Below are 21,100 nucleotides of genomic sequence, written 5' to 3'. Positions count from 1 at the left end.
TCTAGACAGATTCTTTGCATATTAATGAATATTAGTAATATGTATATATATAAAACTGTTATATTGTAAATGTAGAAGCTAGGTTATAAGAAATACTGTATATTTTTTTATTTTGTAAATATGTAACAACTTCAACCTCATGAAATTCCTGTGTACTACTCCAGTGCTGGAGAGTTGTTTCTATATTTGCCGGAATAAAAAAAGTTAAAAAGTCAATTTTTTATTTATATGTTTGATTTGTAAAATATGTTAGATAATGCAACAAACCAAATAAAAAAACAAATAGTTCTTGATAGGCATATTAGACCAGGACTTACTCTTTCTCCTTTGGCACCTCTGTCTCCAGGTCTTCCAAGTGGACCCTGTTAAAATAGTTTTTGAAAAAGTAAAATACTTTGCTTAAACATTTGCTTAGACCTTTTCCCATTAACTCTGTGGAAGGCAATTGTCTGGGACTAACAGTTATATCATCATTAAAAAATGTAATATATTAACATTCCAAATAGTAATTTCTTACCGGAGGACCTGGAAATCCATCCTTTCCATTGGTTCCCTATAAAAACAGGAATATTTTGTTATAACTGAGGGTACACAAATATATTAAAAATAAAGTCACAAGAACAGAAGAAGTTCATGATCTATTACAGAACTGACAAATAAATATTGTAAAAGAAATAGCAGAATTAATAGCTTGTGTAGCCAAAATTTTGACCTAGCTAAAAATAGGTATACGGGCCTGGAAGTGAAAAATAAGAGAGTATGGGATAAAGCTGAGATGCCAGGACATGCTAAATCTGACTACAGATGATACAAATAATGAAAATAATACTTTAGTTGGCTAGTCCATGACCATACAAAGACAGACAACTGAGTTGGGAATTCAACAGACTGGGTTCTATGGATATGGATACACATTTCCATTGCATTTCCATACATAGTCATTAAATCTGGCATATATATTTTAATGGCCCTAAATGCTAGAGCTTTCAAGGCAAATCTAGAAAGGGAAGGTAAGGATAAACCGATAAACCAAATGAAGTACTGTATCGTTCCATGTAAACTGGAAATATTTTCAGTGCATTGGGACAAATTCAGACTCTTCCACACACAGCCATGGAGAGCCCAAGCTACAGCAGAGTCATGGAGTCTGCACACTGTGAAATGCCATTCCACAAGAACTGGACTTATTTAATAAATTGTTTGGTGGAGAGACGTTAGTCAGGTTGAGACAGATGAGGAATATATCTGTTTCTCTTTAGATTCATTTTGCTCCTAATGGAACAGGGGACTAAAAGAACTGGCACAAAGGCTAGGGACAGAAGTTATACATAAACTGGTTTAAATGATCAGAAACTGGTTTAAACATGTAATAGAACATAAATTCCGTGCACATAAACCAGTTTCAAAATGGCTGAAACTGGTTTAAGATAAACCTGATTGAATGTAGTATCAGACTTAACTGATTTGGCTCAAACCATTTTATGCAATGTCTGTCCCTGCTCCTGCCTCTGTGGCTCACCACAGGGGCCTCGATCTAGCCCCCATCCCTTCCCTCCCCAACAGACTGACCTGCTGGGCTGGGGCACACATGTGCATGCACGCAGGCACTCAGCCCCCCATCCCAGCCTGGGATTGACTGTACCACAAGAGGCTTCAAGATCTACCGGTTGGTGACCACTGTGTAAAATAAACATTAATAAAGAACTGAAAGAGAACCTGGCTTTAGATTTTATCCAGTCCCTTGTCTACAGGCAAATAGTTTTGTAGAATTTCGTTGTAAATCATATTTTCTCCTGGCCAAAAAGATTAACATCTATTTTTAAGTTAAAATAAGAAACCCCCTAGGGGAGTTTAACACCACTGCTTTACAGTGTTTTGAAAGGGCACAACTGATTTAAGTACCTGATGGTCCTTTCCACAGATGCTAAGCCCTTACCAGTCCCCCATGAGAACAGACAAACACCATTCACAAATAGCTTTTGAAGCCTGTCATTTCCATTTAAATGTCTATTTGGGATGTTCTAGTTACTTTTGAAAATCTGCCTGTTAAGAACATAGAGAAGAGCCACTTATCTATGCAGTAAAAAGCAGTATGTTATAGCAACAATATTGCACTTGCAACCTACAGATGATAAACCATGAATCAAACACTCTCTAACTGATCTGACATTACAAAGACCTTAGGAATTCCATCTTCTATAGATTGTATTGAACATTTGGAATGACATGCCTACTCTCAAATAATTCTGGGAGGTCCTTTGGATTTACTACTTAAACCTCAGCATTCAAGGCCCTCATTCAGCAAGAACTCGCTGCACAAGCAATACCTGGACCTACAGCACTGTATGCTCTATGAAGGTTTCCTGCCGAAATACTGAGCAAAGTTAAGTCTCTATTTTTTCAATGAATTTTTTTCACACACTTATTCAGTGGTTAATTGCTTACTGGTTTTCCAGGAGGCCCTTCTGGCCCAGGAAATCCGATGTCTCCCACAGGGCCTCTTTCACCCTAATAAAGAACACACACATAAGCATAAACAGGGTTTTCCATTTTGTATTTAAAACACGAGTGTCAACATAATATGCCAACAAGGTTCTTTGGGTAGATGTGATATCTTTTATTAGATAAATAATAAAAGATGATTATTAGATAAATAATAAAAGATATCACATCTACCCAAAGAACATTGTCTGCCTATGTCCTTAGACCAGCATGGCTACAATGAACAACCCTAAAACACAATATGCCAGAATTCAAACTTGCACTTACTGGTTCCCCTGGTATCCCTGGAGGCCCTGGGGATCCAGGCTTTCCCTGTCAAAGGAGATCGAAGAGAAATATTTAAAATACAAATTGCCCCACTAGCAAAATAGCAATTTTCTTCAGATCAAGCATGACGTATAATCCGTATTTGGTTTAAAAATACATGTAACTCACTTTTGAGTTAATGTGTTAAGAGAATTTTCAAGAATATGTTGTATGAAGCACTTAAAAAGCAGTTGCTTATATTAATTAGATTTTATCCAGTCCCTTGTCTACAGGCAAATAGTCTTTTAGACTTTCCTTGTAAATAATATTTTCTCCTAGAATCTTTCTGATTTGTCTACCTCTTTATCTGAAGAAAGGGGCCAGACTTGGACAAAGTACTCAGGTAAGGCCTCACCAGTACTGCAGAGAACAGGAGATTTATTTCTCTTGCTATGCAGAAGATGGTCCTATTAATATGCCAGTAGACACTCTTTTTTTTGCAACAAGAGCACACTGTTGGCTCATATGTAGCTTATGATGTACCACAACTTCCAACTCCTTTTCTGCCATACTGGAGTCTAGCCCAGCATTCCCAGGTCTGTATTTGTACTTGTTATTGTTGTGTCCTAAGTGCAAGACTTTGCACTTATCCTTACTACATTTAATTTGATTGATTTTGGACCATTTCTCAAGTTTATCAAGGTCATTCTGAATCATTGTGGAGAAATCCTTCAGAATGTCTACAGATCCACCCAACTTGATGTCATCTGCATAACTGGTAAGTGTACAATCAATGCCAACCTCCAAATCATGACTTCAGATTTTAAACAATGTTGGACCCATGACGGTCTCCCTGAGGAACCTCACTCAACACATCCTCCCTGTAAGGTAAAAAGTACAAATCTCCTCTTAGATTCGAACTCCCCAAAGAACTCTCCAAACTATTCCTGAACTACAAAACTCTAGTGCAATGATTCTCAACCATGATGCTGTGGCACCCTGGGGTACTTTCAGATCCTTCATGGAGTGCTACAGGACGTCATACGTTAGGTGAGAAAACACAATTCACAAGATAAACCCAATGATTTTAAATAAGAATCCATGCTATTAAAAAAAATCAGACTTATGGTCTTCTGGGCTAGGGACAGATATTCAAAAAGCCCAAGACTGAATTGATTCACTCTTTGCAGGTTAGTCTAAGATGTGCATCTTAAACCAATTAATAGCTGGACAGATATGCTCTATTAAACCAGGAAATGCAGGCACATGCCTGCAGTGGCTCAAGCCAGAAGCTGGGGGGTGCTAGAGCATACCTGCCAGCCACTGCTGAAGGGAAGGGAAGAGAGATGCCCTCCAAGGCTCTGGCTTCTCCCTGCTGGAGCAGAAGGAGCGTGGCCAGACACCAGCCGGGAACAAAACAATTTGCAAAACATACAACAGGGAACTATCAATAATCTTTGCCTAAGCTAAGATACAGCCCAGCAAAACACAGCATACACAACTTCGTCCAACTTAAAATGTAAACCAGAAAGCCAAGAGTTAGTTTTACTAATCCCGAGGGCAGAGTGTCTCCTTACAGCCACACATTTAGAAAAGCTTTGTTTACATGTTCTGCTTCATGTTTACATGTTCTGCTAAATGTAGCTCGCTGCATTTTTTGGTGCAACTTCTCTTAACTAAATCTCCAGCATGTGTGATCACTGACGAATGATCTTTGCCAACCCTTTCCACCTCTCAGTCTGATCCTGCAAGCCTTAGCTCTGGGCTCAAAGCTGCAGCATAGCTTGGATCTGCACACATTTGCTCCAGGGCCGCTGTGTAAGCCACAAGAACTGCAGCCAAAGCCTTGCATTCCAGGGGAGAGAGGGGACAGAGGGAGTTATGGAGGTATGGCTGGGGCTGGCAAACAGCAGCTGCAGTCCCCAGGGTTTGCCAGCAAAGGGAGGGGGAGGGGAGAGGGGATGAATGGAGAAATTTGCCATAGGGGCCATGGCAGGCCAGTGTCTGACCACACCCTACCCCTGCTCTGGCTAGAGAGCAGAGGGGAAAGGCCAGCTCTGCTGTGGAGCAGAGAGCCCCACTCAGACCAAGAGCATGCCAGTATGCTGGGGGAGTCTGATTTATCTTAAACGAGCAAGGGGTCTGGGACAGACGCTGCATAAGCCGGTTTCAGCCAAATCAGTTGTGTCTGATACTATATTCAACCAGGTTTATCTCAAACTGTTTTCAGCCATTCACAAACTGGTTTATGTGCACTGAAGATCTGTTTTGTTACAGGTTTAAACCAGTTTCTGATCACTTAAACAGGTTTATGCATAATGTCTGTCTGTAGACCTGGAATTCCTTGCAATAGGCAAACTGCTGTATTATTTTTCCCTAGTCAAAAAAGAGTGAAAACTAAGAGCTGACATTTTCCAAGGGGTACCTTGACCCTAAAAAGATCCATAATTACTGCTCTAATGAATCTGACATTGGCCTGTGAATTTATTTATAAACACTTTTTATCATAAAATGTTAAAGGAAATAATTTATTGTACAGAACCGTGGACTAAAAACTTAGTAGTGAAATGGTTTACAATAGGGCTAAAATGAACTCATTAAATACTTCATATTCACCCAGCATTTGGAACAATGCTTTAAACAGAAACAAAATTTTGGCTATAACCCAGGGGAAATCCACAGGAAGTGAACAACTATGACAAGCTTAACTGGTTACAGTATTATGGATTTATAATGTTCAATATAACATCAATTGTGATTTTAAATACCATGCTTTGAAGCTCTTAGACTAACTTGTAGACACGGAAAAATGTACTCTTATTCTTTTAACATGCACTTTTAACTTTATTTTAGGGATGTTTAACAAATTGAATTATTTAACTTTCTCCTTCTCTTGAAACCTATAGTAAATGTGTTGAAATATTGGTTAATGGAAACTAACTAGATAAATATCAACCTCTCTTTGATTCATAAAGCATGCATTCATAATTAAAATAAACCAAACAATAACAAGAACAAACCAGTTCCTGATCTGGTTGGAAATTAGCCACATTTAAGAATAATGCATTTGCATATAAATTACGCTATTATCATACTGTCTGTTGAATAGCCAAACCACTCTATTTTAGTCAACTGCAATTGTAATCTAAAGAAAAGTAGCATTTTATGTCTTGTAAGAACATGTATGAGCAGTTCAACTTCAGTTTATTGTCACGGTTACTTTTAATCTTATCTGCAACAGAGATTCTGGATGGCTTCTGTGAACTCAAATGTCTTTCAGACACTTTGTCCATGTCAACAGATTAATAGCCAGGAAAAACACTCACTGTAATTTGGCACTAAAAATGTCTGATAGACTTTTTATGTAAATCCTAAAGGAAATAACTGTCAAGATTTTTCAAAGAGCACAAGATTTATACATGTCCAAGAATATATTAAATGACACCTTACTTTTCTTTAATAAATGGAAGAGGTTCTGAAGAGTCTCATGTGATGTTTTGACTTAGTAGAAACACTCTTGAATTTCAACCTGTGTCACATATTTAGTTCACTCTTTTATCATTTCAATCATATAACTATGGCTTGATATTAATAAGGCTGTAATCTCTTTGGGAAAGGACCTTATCTTCATAACTGTTCATAAAGTGCCTACCCTACTAGGAATATATGAGAATTAATAATGCATATGAGCATTTGTCTCGATTTCAGATTATTTCAACTTTTCCCCCAAATATATTTCTTTAAGTAATACATTTCTTTAAGTAATACTCACTTGTATCCCTGATACTCCTGGTGCACCAGCTGGTCCCCGGTCACCCTAAGGAAAAGAAACCATTGCAGTGTCAAACATCTCGCAACTGGCAACACAGGATCTCAAAACAGCATTTGTTAATGAAGAAGCAGTTATACTCTAAGAGGCAGGAACTTATCACAGTTACTGGAAACAGAAATTCTTACTTTCTAATATTTACCTCTACCATTGACTTATTTTTCAAAACTGAATAATTCATACCTTCCCAGGTATATGTTTTCATTTTGTAAGGTCATAATTTGCATATTGTCCCTTATGGTCACTTCAGAAGATAGTCAGGCATAAGTTAAAGAATTACTGAGAAATGGATCAAGGTTAAGTAACCGACTGATCTGTGAATCTCCAAGTAGCTCTTTCTCTCATTTATAGTCATGCCAAAGACTAGAATGAACAGATAATTCAGTATTATATTTTCCCTTCATGTTACTCTAAAATATTTGACACTAACAATAAAGTTATACCTATAGCCAAAGTCACTCTAACCAACACACAAGGAGGCTGTTTAAGGGGATGGACAGACATTATATTTATAGAGATACAAAAGCCCTTGTAATGTTATGAAATATGAGAATACAAATGTGCAATCCATTTGTAGTGCCACAAAATTCCTGTCAGACCAACCTGGTGGCCTTCTATGACCAGATCACCAAATCCTTAGTTGCAGGGGTAGCAGTGGACATAGTCTTCCTGGACTTCCAGAAGGCCTTTGACACTGTCTCTCACCCCGTTCTCATTAAGAAACTGGGGGACTGTGGTGTCGACACCCACACAGTCAATTGGGTTGCCAACTGGCTGGAGGGCTGCACCCAGAGAGTGGTGGTGGATGGGTCATTTTTCATTCATTCAGGTAGGTACACAGTATCATTGCATACACAGTGAAATTCACATGAAACTCTGGAGAAATGCCAGACAACTTCTAAAGAGAAAGTTTTCCTCTCTTAAAGTCCTACCTTTTCCCCTGGGAGTCCTTCTAGACCTGGTAGCCCCATTGAACCGGGATCTCCCTGGTTAAAAAAAAAGTCGCATAGAATAATAATTCCACCTTCTTGATGAGACATAAAATGGCTGGAGAGCAAATAAATGTAATGCAGAGGATTCAAACCTGAAAATATTTAAGAAACAACTAAACATTCTATTAACTTTGAGTGAACAGATTTTGCCAGGTGAGGTTTTAATGATCTGAGAATAAAAACTATTTCCAGAGGCAGAATGTGATTATTTTCTGATTAACTGTTTTGATTTTGATTAAGAATGCAATCAGGGAGAACCCCTCTGGTGTAGCTGCCTGATCAAGGTCAGCTCTAAACCACTTTCAGTCAATACAATGATAGGTTTGAGCATATGTAGTCAATTAGAGAATTAACATAGGTTATAAGGTAATTCTGGAACTTTTCTTTAACTTTCTAGATAAATCTAGTGCTTCTGAGCAGAACTCTGTTCCACAAACAAAGTTTAGTCATGAAAGGGCTTTGTGGGACAGCAGTGTCTTTGCATTAGTCTTTGAGTTCTGACGGACATGCCAGGAAGAGTAAGATCAAATAGCAAATGCTGAGCAGTTTAATTCCTTTTAACAGACTAGTTATACTGAGTTTCATTTACTAGAGAAGAGCTACTAGAAAAGGGCTTCATTTACTAGAGCTTCTTCAATGTCATCATGTCTGGGACCAAGCATATTTATGGTGATGTGGCATACAGGCACATTTCTTTTCCTGACAGCTCCATCTTCAGGGCTGATATCGTTTATTGTTGAAGAATGCTGGTAGCTCCTCACAGTGGCCGATGCCGGTATATGGATTCTGGATAATCTGGACTGATCAGCAGTTGACTATGTGAAATAGGTCTGCTAGCTCTGATCCTGTTGAATAGTTGGAGAAATATATCTTAGCAGGATTTCAGGTTTAAAACCCTTTGTCAGGCTGAGGAAGCACCTGCAGTTGGTGTGTGTGCTGTTCCTGAATGTAAGGAATAGTAAAGAAGCCAGAGGCTGGCATGCAATGCAGGCAAGAAAGTCAGTCAGTGAAAATGTAAAGTAAGGTGTCAGGGGTTAGGGACAGGCTGGATGCAGGGTAGTGTAGCATATAAAAGTGGAGAGGTGCCTGGGGAGTCAGATGTTGGGAAGTTTATAGGGTGTGATAAATCCAATGTCTATATTGAGTCCATGAGTTTCTGTATCTAGGAAGTTGATGAAGTGAAGTTCATAGACTTATCTGTAAAAAGTGGTTTGTTAATTCCCTTTGTGGATCAGGACTGAGAGACTAGAGAGACAGTGGCTTGCTTGTGAGAAATGTGCCCCCACAGGTAGTTGAGTATTCTTGTCTGTAATAGATTTCTGGTGTGCATTCACTCTGGTGTGCAGTTGTTGTTTGTTCCCGCCTACATATTTTCCATCAGGGCATTTGGTGCACTGGCTGAAATATATAACATTTCTGGAGGCGCAGCTGTAAGATCCAGGAAAGGTGATGGTTATTTTGAGGGGTATAGTAATTGTGGGGGTACTGGAGATATGTTGGTAGGTTTTGCAGTTCTTGTCATGGCGTGGTCTGGATACATTTGGCGTGTTGTGGGATGTAGGAAGTTTGATTCTGGTGATGAGGTTAGAGAGGTTCGGTGCTTGTTTGAATTTACAAAACACTTTTCACAGACAAGTCTATGAACTTCACTTCATGAACCTCCTGGATACAAAAACTCATGGACTCAATACTGACATTGGATTTATGACACACTATTACCTGCCTGACATCTGACTCCCCAGGTACCTCTCCACTTTTACCTGCTACATCCCCCCTCCCTCACCAACCCCAGACTATACCCTCACTTCCTGACATCTCAATTTACATTTTCACTGACTGGCTTTCTTGCATGCATACCAGCCTCTGGCTTCTTTACTATTCACTCTACCCAGGAAGAGCACACACACCAACTGCAGATGCTTCCTCAGCCTGACAAAGAGGTTTTAAACCCAAAAGCTTGCTAAGATATATTTCTCCATTTAGTTGGTCTAGTGAAAGATATCAGAGGTACCCTCAACTGGTCCATGCTGGGGCCAGGACCCAAAGTGGGGTCGAAGGGCCAAGGGCCTACTGCGAGGCATGCCCAGAGCAAAAGGCTTGGGATTCTGACTTGCCTGAAGGTGGGACTAGGGCCTAAGGGGGAACCAAGGTCCAAGAGAGGGGACCACAGCTGGAGGGGCTGAATGATGCAATCTGTGAGGCACAGGCCGAAGTGCAGGGCAGGTACAGAGCTGAGGAATGGATGTCATCCCAAGACACCTAAATGGGCAGTCTCCTGCCTGGGAAACATCTGAATCAGTTTTCCATCAAGGTGTGGCAGACAAAAGAGGGGCAGGCAGTTGGCCCAAAAACAGGTGGGCAGAAGGAAATCTAACTGGCACCAGGAAGGCCCACTTTTACAGGTTACCTGCTGGTTTCATCCTGCTCTACCTACACACACACTAGCGACATGAGTTTTGCTTTCAGAAGCTTGAGGTGCAGTTTTACAGAAACCCCTGTACCTATCTCCTTGAAACCAGGCAGGCTTCATGGCCTCAGAAGGGGCTACCATCCCTGCTGTTTCATCCCGCTGTGCCTTAACACACATACAAAGTGACATGTCATGACTTTTAATTTGAACAGTTGGAGGTGCAGTTTTGCAGAAAACCCTGCACCTACCTCCTTGAAACCTGTCAGGATTTATGGCCTCAGAAAGGGCTACCCTCCCTGCAGTTTTCACCCAGCTGTGACTTAACACACATACAGTCACACATCATGAGTTTTGCTTTGAAGAGTGTGAGGTGCAGTGTCACAAAAAACCCTGCACCTATGTCCCTGAAACTTGGCATGCTTCCTACTCTGAGAAGGGGCCACCATCCCTGCAATTTTTATCTGAATCAGGCAAGAAATTATAAAGTTATAGGCATTTTAGTGATTCCCCATTATAGCCTATGGCTGAATCACCGAAACATCGTTGAAACTCTGAAACAGATTTGGCTGAATCGAACTGGAACAGTGATCCAAAACACCAAAATGAATTACTGTCCCTCTCAAGTTGCTGAATCTGAAACTGAATCGTAACAGAGCCGTTTTGCACATCTCTATTAAACACATACAGTGACAGGATTACGTGATTATCTGGACTCTCCCATCTCCACGGTTACTCTGAGCTTTGGGTCCATTTTTATTGTAGTCTTTGAAGGGCTAGTTTCCCTACCATTATTCCTGTCACTTTCTCCATGCTTCAACTTATGAAGACACTCTTAAAACTGAAATGACACATTCCAACAAAACATACGTACCATCGTGCCAGGATCACCTTTTGGACCCTTCAAAGAAAGAAAGATTCATAGAGATATTTAAGACAAGAATATGGCATCTCACAGTGCTAGTACAACATAAATACATAATGACAGTGATAATACAATGGTAGCACAGCATAGTCAGAGTCAGTACTAATGGCTATTTCTTTTTGTCAGCTTTGGGTCAAATCTTAGTTGCTCTTTGTGTCGTTTCCCCGAAGTGCAATGTAGGAGAGATCTCTGAATAAGTCTGTGATGCTACAATGCAAATGATATAAGGAACAGTAGCCCCTCACTGTGGTGGCAGAACGTTTACAGAGCTGCCAAAGTGACTATGTAGCCTGGATGGGATGAAACCGGTCTATACCAATAATTACAGAGAGACTTACGTATGTGCACAGCCTCTCTGTCTCAGAATACATGTATAAGTTAGAAGGATAAAGAAAAAAGACTCAGATTCTACTGTACTTATTACATATGCCTAAATACAATTTTATTTTACCCTGTTTGAGTCCCTGAAAATCTATTACACTACACTGACACTAAAGATATACATTTTAAGATTACTTTTAGAACAGGTATAGCATATAATCCAATATCAGATTATGCACTTGATTCTGCAAACTTTACATGCAGTTCTTAGTATTGAAATCAAAATGTGCCATTCTCCCAGCATATATCAAAATATTTGATAGACACACGTCTAAAAATAAATGCCTTAATCTTCAAATGTAGCAAATTTAGTGTGTTTGGGCACATCCAAATGAGTATGCATGGGTGTTTCCCTGGGGATAAGTAGCAGTGGAACGTATTTGTGTTGCTGCTAGTGGTCCCTGAGGAATGCCCCTGCATGCATACTATGGTGCATGAAAAGTTACCCCAGGTGGGGTAGGGGAAGCTGGGATAGTCCCAGCAGCCTTACCTGGGGTTCTGGGGTCTCCTGGGGCTCCAGCAGTGGTGATCCGGATGTATGGAGTCTTGCCAGCAGCTGGTCAGCCAGGCTCTGGTTTCAGGCTGTGCATGCAGCTGCCAAATGCACCACCCTGCTTTTTATCCACATGCTTTTTTTGATATTGGGATCACCCAGTATCTAAATCTGGCTCTGTACTGCAAGTATGCAGCATGGAGAACCAAATCATATGCATGGAGCGTGTATTGTGGTGCCTCAGAAGCCTATAAGGTGCCACAAAATGTATGTGTGCATTTGTGTGGACGCAGCTTTTGAGTGTTTCATGTTTAGGATGTAACGTCTGCTTTTATCCATCTCATAAACAAGTTGTATGTAAGTAACAAAGCCTTCTATCAAAGTTTAAATTAAACAAATGATATCTATTAATACTTACAGGAGGGCCAGGTGGGCCAGGATAACTAGCAGCACTCATGCCTCCCTGGAAAAAAAATGTTTAAATTTTGATTTGTGTCAAATTTATTTATCAAGAAAAAAATCAAATCATATAATAAAGATGAATACCTGTAGCTTATATAAACCGCCCATTCCATTTCTTTCATTGTGAGGAATGCCCTTAAAATATGAAAAAATTAAACATTTCACAACTTTGAACAATAAAGGTGATATCCTAGCCCGTGGGTTGTCAATCGGGGCTATGCGTACCTCTGGGGGTAGTTGAAAAGGCCCTAGGGGGTATGTGTGGGTGGGCAGGGACAAAGCACTACCATGCACCACCCTATACTTCCACGCAGGTACCGCCTGGCTGCCTGTCCGGACGCAGGGCTGGGGGGAAGCTCACATGTGGCAGCTGCCACTGCTCTGCATTCAGTTGTGCCCCCACCCCCACCACTGTATATCCGACCATATGCCACCCCTCCCTCCCCTGCCCCATTTCTGCATCCTGGGGTATACTGCTCTGCGTCTGGCTGCTGGAGGTACACTGATCTAAAAAGGTTGAAAACCTCGTCCTAGCCCAAGAGACATCATCCCATTTTACCTTTTCTGTAGTAATTATACAATAGAGCCACAGAACAGTTCTGTTCTTGCAAAATTTCCAGTGAAGTCAATTAGAGTTCAGGGTATATAACGAATTCAAAATTGCAACTTTCATTTGTTCATAAAAATTAATGCTCCTAACTTCAAAGATAATTGCATAGGGTGACAATATTATATGACATCTCCAAGCAGTTAAGATAGCTGACCAAATGATATAGTAAAGGAATTCAAGGTACTATTATTATATATAGTATATAACTATATCATTATATCATCTAAAAAATTATGTTTAAAATAAAAACTGGAAAACCTCTGAAGTCAGCCTTCAAGTACTTTGAGAATATAGGGGCTTGTACTGTAACTTTGAATTAATATTCAAGTTTGACAGATTAAACACTAATGAAAGCAGAAGAAAAAATATTTGGGCATAAAATTTAGTAACTAGCTTGCCAATTTCTGCTAAATGTTTACAGGATGGTGACTTTCAAAGTACAAAAAGCATGACCTAACTTCAGTGCATTCAATTTATGAATGGTTTAAATGTTTCTGAAAAGAGGATCATATTTTTTTTCTAATTACATTCACTAAATATTTAAACAGAAATAAGGAAATATAGATATTGTTTATTTTTCTTATATGTAGATTTATGAAAAATATGTTTTAGGTTGAATATCAAGAAGAACATGAAAGCTGACTTGCACTTTTCTCGGCTGCAAATTGATTTATGCCTGGACCACTATGTTTTTGGTAGCAAAATGAATTTTATTGAGCTCAGAAGAATTTAAAATGTGAATTTTTATCACACAAAAAGAATACATGAAAATAAATATAACAAGTTTTGTTTTAACTTTCATATACTTTACAGGTAAATCCTAGATGCTACAGAAGACCTTTGATGCAGAAGAAGTCATATTCCTGAGAGGGGGAGGATGAAGAGGGGAATGGCAGATGGAGAAGTCACACAGTGTGACACTACTAAAACTTAGTGGTTGTGACAACTGTGGTCATGCACAAGCTGTGCAGGTAGCGTGCACCCTGACTATAGGTTTGGTGTGGGAGAGTCTGTCCCCAGAGGCTATAACAGATGTTGCATTTGTCCTGAGACTGGTTGGGCTGCAGCTTTTCTCACAAGAAGTCACAGGATTGACTCTCTACATGTCACCCTTGGATGGCTGCTACGATCACTTCCATTTGGACAAAGAGTAAAGAAGCAGTACTTTGGGGTGTGGAGGGGAAAGGTGTGGGGGCTGGCGGGTAGAAACTCAGGCATGTGTCCTTGCTAAACAGCATGCCATCTGTGACTATGTCCAGCTCCTAATCTATGGCAGCAGCTGCCATTCTGAAGATGTTTTGGCCACAGGCCACCATGTTGGGTTGGGCAGATGTGGGAGTGGCTCTAAACTATGGAGTGGTGTTTCTGGGCCAGGGAAAAACCACCCATACAACCATAATCAAAACTCTACATAAGACTATCATCAATCATGATATAACATAGACCTAATACCCTAACTTGCCACAGGTAAAGAAGGGGAAACACTGCAACCAATGTTGTCTATAAAATATTGTTAATATATGCTCAAGAGGTACCAGGTAGAAGAGCCATGTCCCTCACTACAGAGGAAGACAAAAACCCCCACAGTCCATACCAATCTGACCATGGGGTAAAATTCCTTCCCGACTCCAAATATGGTCACCTTGAATGGAGGGGCAAGTCCCTTTAGCCAGGAACAAAAGTCCCTCTGGCTTTTGTCCAGGCAGAAACATTAGCACACCTTATTCAAAGTTCCCAATTTTGGCTGTGCCAACAACCAATACCTCTGAGGAAGGCTTAAAAATGTCCTGACACATGTAGCAGAAAGGCAGGGGGAGGGGGAACCAACATAGCTCCAAACAGTGGGAAATACCCATAGTATATCATGGGCGTAACTATGCCTAGGTCATCCTTGACCAGTAGCTGTTCAACCTCTTCTTGAACACCTCCAGTGATGGAGGGTCCAGAACTTTGCTAAGCAGTCTATTCCACTGCCTCACTATTCTCACAGTGAAGAGGTCTTTCTAGAAATCCAATCTAAACTTACTTTGCTGCAATTTCAAGCCATTGGTTCATGACCTCCTCTCTGAACCAAGAGAAAAGGTGCTTTCTTGCTTCTTTATGGCAGTCTTTCAAGTATTTGAAGACTGCTATCATGTCCCCTCTTAAGCACCTTTTTATCAAGCTGAACATGCTTAACTTCTCAACTTCTCCTTATACGACTTGCCTTCCAAGCTCTTGATCTTCTTTGTTACCTACCTCTGGACCCTTGCTAACTTCTCCATGTCCTTTTTAAATTGTGGAGCCCAGAACTGCACACAGTACTCCAGATGAGGCCTAATCCGTGCCAAGCAGAGAGGGACTATCGACTGCTGCATTTTGCACCTAATGCTTTTATTGATGCATCCTAAAACATTATTTGTCTTTTGTGCAGTAGACTCCCAAGTTCTTTTCTATAGTGCTGCCATCCAGCCAGGTGTCCCTATTTAGTATTTGTGTTTTTGATTATTCCTACTGAAGTGCAGCACCTTACATTTGTCTGCATTGAACTTCATCCTGTTAGCTCCAGCCCAACTTCCCAATCTGTTGAAATCCTTCTGAATTGCGCTTGTATGATCCAATGTGTTTGCAGTCCTTCCCAGTTTTGTGTCATCTACAGACTTGCTCAAGAAGCTTTCTATGCCAGTATCCAAATTATTAATAAACAGGTGAAAGACCCCTGTGGGACTCCACTTGAAACCTCCTGACATTCTGACATGGACCTACTAATAACTACCCATTACTTGTGACTATTGAGCCAATTATCTATTTACCTTATAGTAGTCTAGTTTTATCTAGTCCACATTTCTCCAATTTGTTTATGAGGTCATGTGGGGCCCTCTCAAAAGCCTTGCTGATGTCCAGATACACTACATCCACAACATTCCCTTCATCCACCCAATTAGTTACTTTGTCATAGGAGATCATATTTAGTTTACATGATTTATTTTCATAAATCCATGCTGGCTGCTTGTGATCAGCCTTTCCTCCTCCAGATGCTTGCAAATGGCCTTCCTTAGGATATGCTATAATAACTCCTCAGATATACAGGTGAGGCGTACTGGTCTGTTGTTCCTTGGGTCTTTCTTTTATCCTTTTTTAGAGGTGCACTATGCTGGCCCCTTTCCAGTCGTCTGATACCTGGCCTGTCTACCATGACTTCATAAAGATAATTGTCAAGGACTCCAAGATCTCCTCTGCCAGTTCCTTCAGGACCCTGTGATGAAGTTCATCTGGCCCTGCTGACTTGAATTCATTTTGACCCAACAAAAGCTCTCTGACCCTCTTATTTGTCATCTTCTCCCTCATCTTGCCCCTTTCCTTACCCAGGAAATCCATATTAGGTGTCTGTCTGCAGCTGAATTTTTTGTGAAGACTGTGGCATGGTAGCTGTTAGGTAACTCCACCTTCTTTGCATCTTTGGTTAGGAGTTCCTCCTGGCTTGTTAACAGAGGACCCACAGTTTCCTTGGTTCTTCTTTTTTGGCTAACACAGAATCCCTTCTTGTTGTCCTTAACCTCCTTTGCCAGGTGCAGCTTGTTTATCTTTGCCTTTCTGATTTTGCCCCTGAAGGTTTCTGCTCTTTCCCTGTATGCTTTCTTGGTGACCTGTTCATTCCTTGATTGCCTGTATGCTCTCCTTTTGCATTTGAGGTATTTTAGAAACTACTTGTGCAGCTACATTGGTCTCTTGCCATTCTTATTGTGCTTCCCTTATGTCAGGACAGTTTATTGTTGGGCTTCCAATACTGTACCCCTTAGTAGAAGGGGTGTTTGAAGCTTTGGTCACCAATTTAATTCAGAGAAGATTTGGCCTGATTCAGAGGCTGAATCACTGAATCCAAATCAAATCAGGAGACAAAAAACCCCCTCTGAATTGATTCAGAAAAAGACTTGGCGATTCAGAAGGCAGTCTTTCAGGGGAACAGAAACTGGGGGCGGGGGAGACTGACATCTCTAGCTGGCCCATGACTGTGATCTTTCCCTGAGTTCCTTTCAAATCACAGTGCTCTGGGGGAGGGACAGAGAAACAGCATATAAGCCTCTGTCTGCAGCCTTTCTGTCCCTTTTGTGAGCTGTTTTTGCCTGAGCAACTGTGTCTGAAAGGTACTACTGGACTGACTTGGCTTCCTAGTCAGTGTCCTGCTTGTTTCTGTTCTTGGAAAGGATTGGATACCACTTACTAATTACCCTTGCCTAGAATCCATCTACTTATCCCTATCCAATACCTTTCTTTCAACTTATTCTTCCCCCAAAAACGTCTTATTTGTTCTTGTTATTTTTCCCCCCTCACACTTTAAAAAGTAAGCTGTGTTGTCCCTGGTAGTGTGATCCATCACTGTGCAAGAAAGTACATACATTACACACACTCACACATACAGTAAACAGAGAAGAAGAGTAGTAGTCACACACATACATTAATCAGAGAAGAAGAAGAGATATCAGTTAGTTACGCACACAGATAAAAGAAGAGATATTACAGCTGCGTGCGCACACACACACATACATTTTCCAGAACTGCAAAGATTAATGTGAAGCATGCTGGAAAGGCAGGTGCCAGGTATTCTGGCAGGGGAGGGGCTAGAGGGGGTAGGGGGAGAGCTGTAAGTCCCCCCGCCCCCAAACATAGATGCATCCTTTTTCCTGGCAACAATGAGTCTTCTGCTGCTAGTGGGGGCAAGGAGGTAGGAGCAGTACCTGTACCCTGCACCTGCACCACCTCCTTTAACACCAGAAATAGCCACCAGCACCAGAATGACAGTCTCCTCCACCCCAATTTCATCTCCCAGCATGAGCTGTCAGAGGAGGAGCTGGATCTGGAAGCAGGGGACCTGAGTGCCCTAGCAAAAGAAATTCTGGGGAATGAGGGGAAATCTGAGTTTGTGTTCCACACTTCTCGAAGTTTCCCTAGATCCAGGTCTCCTTCTCTGGAAAGAACCTTGGAGGAGGTTGAGCTAGAGGCTGTGGAGGCAAGTGGCTCATCTAAGTCACCTCCTGCTGTTATTGTGCCTCTGCCTGCCGAGGAGGGGGATCAGGCAGGATTCCCACCCTCAGACCAGAAGCTGCGGGGGCCATGTAGTGTGGGATCATTTTGAGGTGGCAGATGATCCTAAATATGCTATCTGCCAGCACTGCCAAAGGCAGATCAGCCGAGGCAAGGAGGGGAAACACTTCACCATCACGGCGGTGCTGCTGCATCTCAGGAGGTAGCACCCCCTTGCCCTTGCCCCTCCTCAGCACCAGTGGGAGTGTGTCCAAAGGGAAGTTCCCCTTGCTCTCCAAAGCCCCCGCCCCAATGAAGCAGAGGCAAGCTACCCTGGAGCATTGGGGGAAAGCCACAGACAAAGGGAGGAGCATTGCAAGGGTGAGTAAGGTTATCCGGAGCATTGGGGAGATGCTTGCTCTGGATGGCCAGCCCTTCTTCTTAGATGAGTGGCCAGGGTTCAGGCAGCTCATGGCACTCATGGCCCCATCCTACCAAGTGCCTGCACACACCACCTTTAGCAGGATGGTGATGCCCTCCCTGTACGAGGCATGCAGGGAGTACTTGAGGAAGGAGTTGCGCAAAGCAGGTCTGCAGGTTGCTCTGCACTTCACCTTGGACACCTGGAGCAGCTGGTGTGGAGATCATGCTCTCCCTCACAGGGCACTGGTGCAATCAGTCACGCCATCAGTAGGCTCTCCTTCAAGCCAAGGTGATGGACGAGTCCCACACAGCAAGGGAGACCATGGTGGCCATGAACCAGGTGGTGCAGGGGTGGCTTACTGGGCAGGGTGAACTCACCCGCAGATTCATGGTCACCAACAATGGGGCCAATATGGTCAAGGTAGTCCATGATGCCAACTTTGTTAGCATCCACTGTGTGGCACACAGGCTGCACCTCATAGTCAGGGATGCCTTGGAGTGGGGCAGGGCTGCCGGTGATGGTGCTGTCACTACCACCCAGCTGATTTCAAAATGGAGGAAGGAGTTGGGCTACCACCCCTGGAGCATCAAGGGGGACAAGGTGCTGTGGAACAAACAGGCAGAGCTGAGCATCCTGCAGCACAAAATCATGCAGGATGTGGAGACTTGATGGAACTCCATATACCTGATGCTTGAAAGGCTGGTGGAGCAACAGAAGGCCATCAATGGGATGGCCTTGCTTGGGGAGATTGGGATCAGCAGCCCCCTTAACAAAATAGGGTGGGAGACCATCTCCTAGATCTTGGTGGACCTCAAGCTGTTCCTCGAGGCCACTGAGACCCTCAGTGCTGGCAATGTTCTCTTTGCCAGGTGATCCCCATAGTGAAGGAACTTGAGAACCAAATAGAGAAATTCCAGGGGATCAGTGTTCTTGGTTGGGGCAACCTGCTTTCACCAGAGGTACAGGCACTGGTGAAGTGGCTGAAGGAGGGCATCAGAAAATGGCTGGATCCCTAGCAATCCAGTACAGTCCACATGCTGGTGAGCATGTATGACCCAAGGGTGAAGGGGAGCATGTGCAGCACCAAAACCCTGGATCAGTGGATGGAGGTGCTGGTGAACAGAGTAAGGGAGGCAGAAGGGCAGAGGCAAGGGGACATGAAAAAGGCAGATCCACTTTCCCGTCCAGCACTCCCAGCACCAGCCAGTCTCTTCTATACCAGCCGCTGCCAATGTGGGCCAACAGCATCGCTTCAATGTTGGGGTTCAAATGCACCAGACCCCAGCCTTGGGCAGGTAGTGCTGAGGTTTTGGTGGCTACCTATCTCGCTGAGGATGTGGAGTCACTAGACTGCAACCCCTTGGCTTATTGGGCAATCCACAGCCAGATGTGGAGGATCTGGTCACGGTTGCCTGGGAACATCTGTCCTGTCCATCAATGAGTGTTCCAAGCAAGAGGGTGTTTAGCATTTGACACCCCACTGTACCTCCTTGGATCCTGATCTGGTGGAGCAGCTGCTGTTCCTCAAGGTGAACCTCTCGCTGCTGGGGTTCCCCAAGCTCCACATGCAGACGGAGTGCCACCCTTCTCACTCCATTTGCACCCATTTCCTTTTCTTTTTAAAAGCCATTTAATGACCCACTCTCAGAGCTGGAGGTGGCACTCACTGCATCATCAGACAGCAAGGGAAGAACATCTCTCTGCTGACCTCCTGTGCCAGGATGAACTTGGAGGTACGGGCTGGGGCTATGGGGAAGGAAGAGGCCCTAAGTCCTGGGCATACCCTAAAATTGCATCCTGCCTGTGGATGGATGCCGGGGGAGTGGGGGAGGGGTGCGGCAGCTCCAGGAAATGCCAGGAATGAGAACCTTCCTGGTGAAAGGGGTAGGAGCAGGAGGTACCTGATAACCTCCAGCCACTGCAGAGTCCTGGCTGGGGAAAGCCCAGACCTGTAAGATCTTTGAGAGACCTTAGGCTTGCTGGTTGCAGTTGTGAGGGTGAGAACATGGGCTACTATCCCTACAATTTTCATCCTGCTGCACCTTAACATGTACCTTAACATACATCTTAACAAAGTCACACGTCACAAGTTTTGCCTTGAACAGTTTGAGGTGCAGTTTCCCAGAAATCCCTGCACGTATCTCCTTGAAACCTGGAAGGATTCCTGGCCTCAGAAGGGGCTACTATCCCTGCTTTTTTAATCCAAATCTGTTAAAAAATCATGAAGTTATAGGTATTTCAGTGATTCCCCATTATAGTCTATGGCTGAATCACTGAATCGCTCCAATCAGCGCTGAATCTTCCGAAGCCAATTCAGTCAAATCAATTTTGAGCCGAATCAAATTACTGTCCTCAGAATCCGAATCCAAAAAGAACACTTCCCTATTTGCACAGGCCTACTTGGAAGCTCCAAGCCCTTCTGCACACTTTTATCCTTCAATCTATCCTCCTATGACACCATGTCTATTAAGTCTTTGAGTCAGCTAAAATCCACCTTTCTGAAATCTAGCATCCTAATTTTGCTGACCTCATGCTTTCCCTGTCTGTGATCTGGAATTTTATCATATCATCATCACTTGCTCTCAAGTTTTTCATCACCTTCACATCCCCATCAATTCTTCCCTCTTACTTAGGACAAGCTCCAAGACAGATCATTTGCTAGTTGTATCTTCTACTTCCTGGGACAGAAAATTGTCCTCCACACAAGTTAGAAACTGGCTTGACATTTTATGTTTGGCTGCATTGTTCTTCCAGCAGATGTCCAGAAAACTGAAGTCCTACATCAGTATTATCCCATAGCTCTTGGATAGATTTGTCACCCGCTTGAA

The 21,100-nt window shown here is 42.5% G+C and overlaps 1 protein-coding gene across 2 annotated transcripts in view; it reads right to left on the bottom strand.

Annotated features, from left to right (window-relative positions):
* COL19A1 (collagen type XIX alpha 1 chain) overlaps nucleotides 1-21,100 on the bottom strand; it is a 391,132-nt gene that overhangs the window by 33,133 nt on the left and 336,899 nt on the right. For both annotated transcript variants that reach the window (XM_019537606.1, XM_019537607.1), the window contains exons 37-45: nucleotides 12,322-12,372; nucleotides 12,194-12,238; nucleotides 10,851-10,877; nucleotides 7,510-7,563; nucleotides 6,521-6,565; nucleotides 2,770-2,814; nucleotides 2,446-2,508; nucleotides 518-553; nucleotides 318-362 (exon numbers count right to left, since the gene is read on the bottom strand). In XM_019537606.1, the coding sequence (XP_019393151.1) occupies nucleotides 318-362; nucleotides 518-553; nucleotides 2,446-2,508; nucleotides 2,770-2,814; nucleotides 6,521-6,565; nucleotides 7,510-7,563; nucleotides 10,851-10,877; nucleotides 12,194-12,238; nucleotides 12,322-12,372 (411 nt within the window). The remainder of the gene's footprint in view (nucleotides 1-317; nucleotides 363-517; nucleotides 554-2,445; nucleotides 2,509-2,769; nucleotides 2,815-6,520; nucleotides 6,566-7,509; nucleotides 7,564-10,850; nucleotides 10,878-12,193; nucleotides 12,239-12,321; nucleotides 12,373-21,100) is intronic.

This window comes from Crocodylus porosus, unplaced genomic scaffold (assembly GCF_001723895.1).
Source record: "Crocodylus porosus isolate Cpor-Errol unplaced genomic scaffold, CroPor_comp1, whole genome shotgun sequence".
Taxonomy (NCBI): Eukaryota; Metazoa; Chordata; order Crocodylia; family Crocodylidae; genus Crocodylus; species Crocodylus porosus.
Note: the sequence above shows the minus strand (reverse complement) of the source record. Positions and strands in the feature narration are given on the sequence as shown.